This window comes from Otolemur garnettii, unplaced genomic scaffold (assembly GCF_000181295.1).
Source record: "Otolemur garnettii isolate 467f Iridium unplaced genomic scaffold, OtoGar3 scaffold00104, whole genome shotgun sequence".
In the NCBI taxonomy this organism is placed as follows: Eukaryota; Metazoa; Chordata; class Mammalia; order Primates; family Galagidae; genus Otolemur; species Otolemur garnettii.
In genome coordinates this window covers 103,295-104,812 of record NW_003852499.1, presented here as the reverse complement: position 1 = coordinate 104,812, position 1,518 = coordinate 103,295, and the positions used below count along the sequence as shown (strand labels likewise).

Here is a 1,518-nt window from a genome sequence, read left to right as displayed (position 1 = left end):
CTCCAACTCCTGGGCTCAAGCGAATCTCCTGCCTCAGCCTCCCAAGTAGCTGGGACCACAGGCGCCCGCCACAACGCCTGGCTATTTTTTGGTTGCAGTCATCATTGTTGTTTGGTGGGCCCAGGCTGGATTTGAACCTGCCACCTTAGGTGTACGTGGCTGGCGCCTTAGCCACTTGAGCTACAGGCGCCAAGCCAGTAATATTATCTTTATCACTCTGTTAGAAATTGCATATTTACCTTATAAATATATCAAAATGTATTTGACTGTTCTTTTTAATTTTTTTTCCAGACAGGGCATAGAGTATAGTGGTGTCATTATAGTTCACTGCAACCTCAAATTCTTGCTTCAAGTGATTCTCCTACCTCAGCCTCCTGAGTAGCTGGGGCTACAGAGGTGCGCACCACCATTCCTGTCTAATTTTTTTTTCTATTTTTTATAGAGACAAGGTCTTGGTTTTCCTTAGGCTGGTCATAAACTCCTGGCCTCAAGCAGTCCTCTGGCCTCAGCCTTCCAAAGTTCTGATTACAGCCTGTGAGCCACTGCACTAGGCCTGATGGTTCTTTTATTGATAGACATTTAGGTCATATTCAATATTTTCTTCTTACAAATACTGCTGCCATGAAAAGCCTTACATGATTGACATTTTGCACATGTGTGAGTTATCTGTAGGGAAAGTTTCTCAAAGAGAAATATCTGGGTCAAAGGGTAAATGCCCTTGCAGTGTTGGTAGATATGGCCAAATTATCCTCCAAAGAGTTGTTTCGGGGTGGCGCCTGTGGCTCAGCGAGTAGGGTGCTGGCCCCATATACCGAGGGTGGCAGGTTCAAACCTGGCCCTGGCCGCGGCCAAACTGCAACCAAAAAATAGCCAGGCGGTTGTGGCGGGTGCCTGTAGTCCCCCTACTCAGAGGCTGAGGCAAGAGAATCGCTTAAGCCCAGGAGTTGGAGGTTGCTGTGAGCCACATAATGCCACGGCACTCTACCAAGGGCCACAAAGTGAGGCTCTGTCTCTACCAAAAAAAAAAAAAGAGGTTGTATCAATTTATATTTTTACCACCAAAGTATGAGATCACATAAGCCCCCATTTCAAAGGAAAAAAATATTGTTTAAGTTGATATAGTGTGATCCTTGATACAGGTGTTGTTGGTTACCTTAGGCTTTAGACAAATGCTGACAGATCTAGGAAAGGAATCTTTATGGCCTGGGTCTCAGTTCCCACAAGGCCAAATGGCTTTAAGATCCCAGATATCCTCCCTGACCTTCTTTTTTAACCTTTCTTTTAACCTTTCTTCTGACTCAAGATTTTGTTCTGGATTCTGTTGTTTCAGCTTCATCTTCCAGGCATTCTCCTTTGTGCTACGTGGTAATAGCTTTGGGGGTTCTCACTGCAATTCTTACAAGTCTGCTGCTATCCCAATGGATTCTGTGCCAGGGTAAGTGCTAATAACTTAAATCAAAATTGGTCTTTCATTTTACATTATACACATAAAAGCTTATGTATTTTTTTTTTTTTTTT

The 1,518-nt window shown here is 43.7% G+C and overlaps 1 protein-coding gene across 1 annotated transcript in view; it reads left to right on the top strand.

Annotated features, from left to right (window-relative positions):
• KLRG1 (killer cell lectin like receptor G1) overlaps window positions 1-1,518 on the top strand; it is an 18,099-nt gene that overhangs the window by 3,831 nt on the left and 12,750 nt on the right. The window contains exon 2 of the mRNA XM_003796363.3: window positions 1,331-1,435. Within this exon, the coding sequence (XP_003796411.1) occupies window positions 1,331-1,435 (105 nt within the window). The remainder of the gene's footprint in view (window positions 1-1,330; window positions 1,436-1,518) is intronic.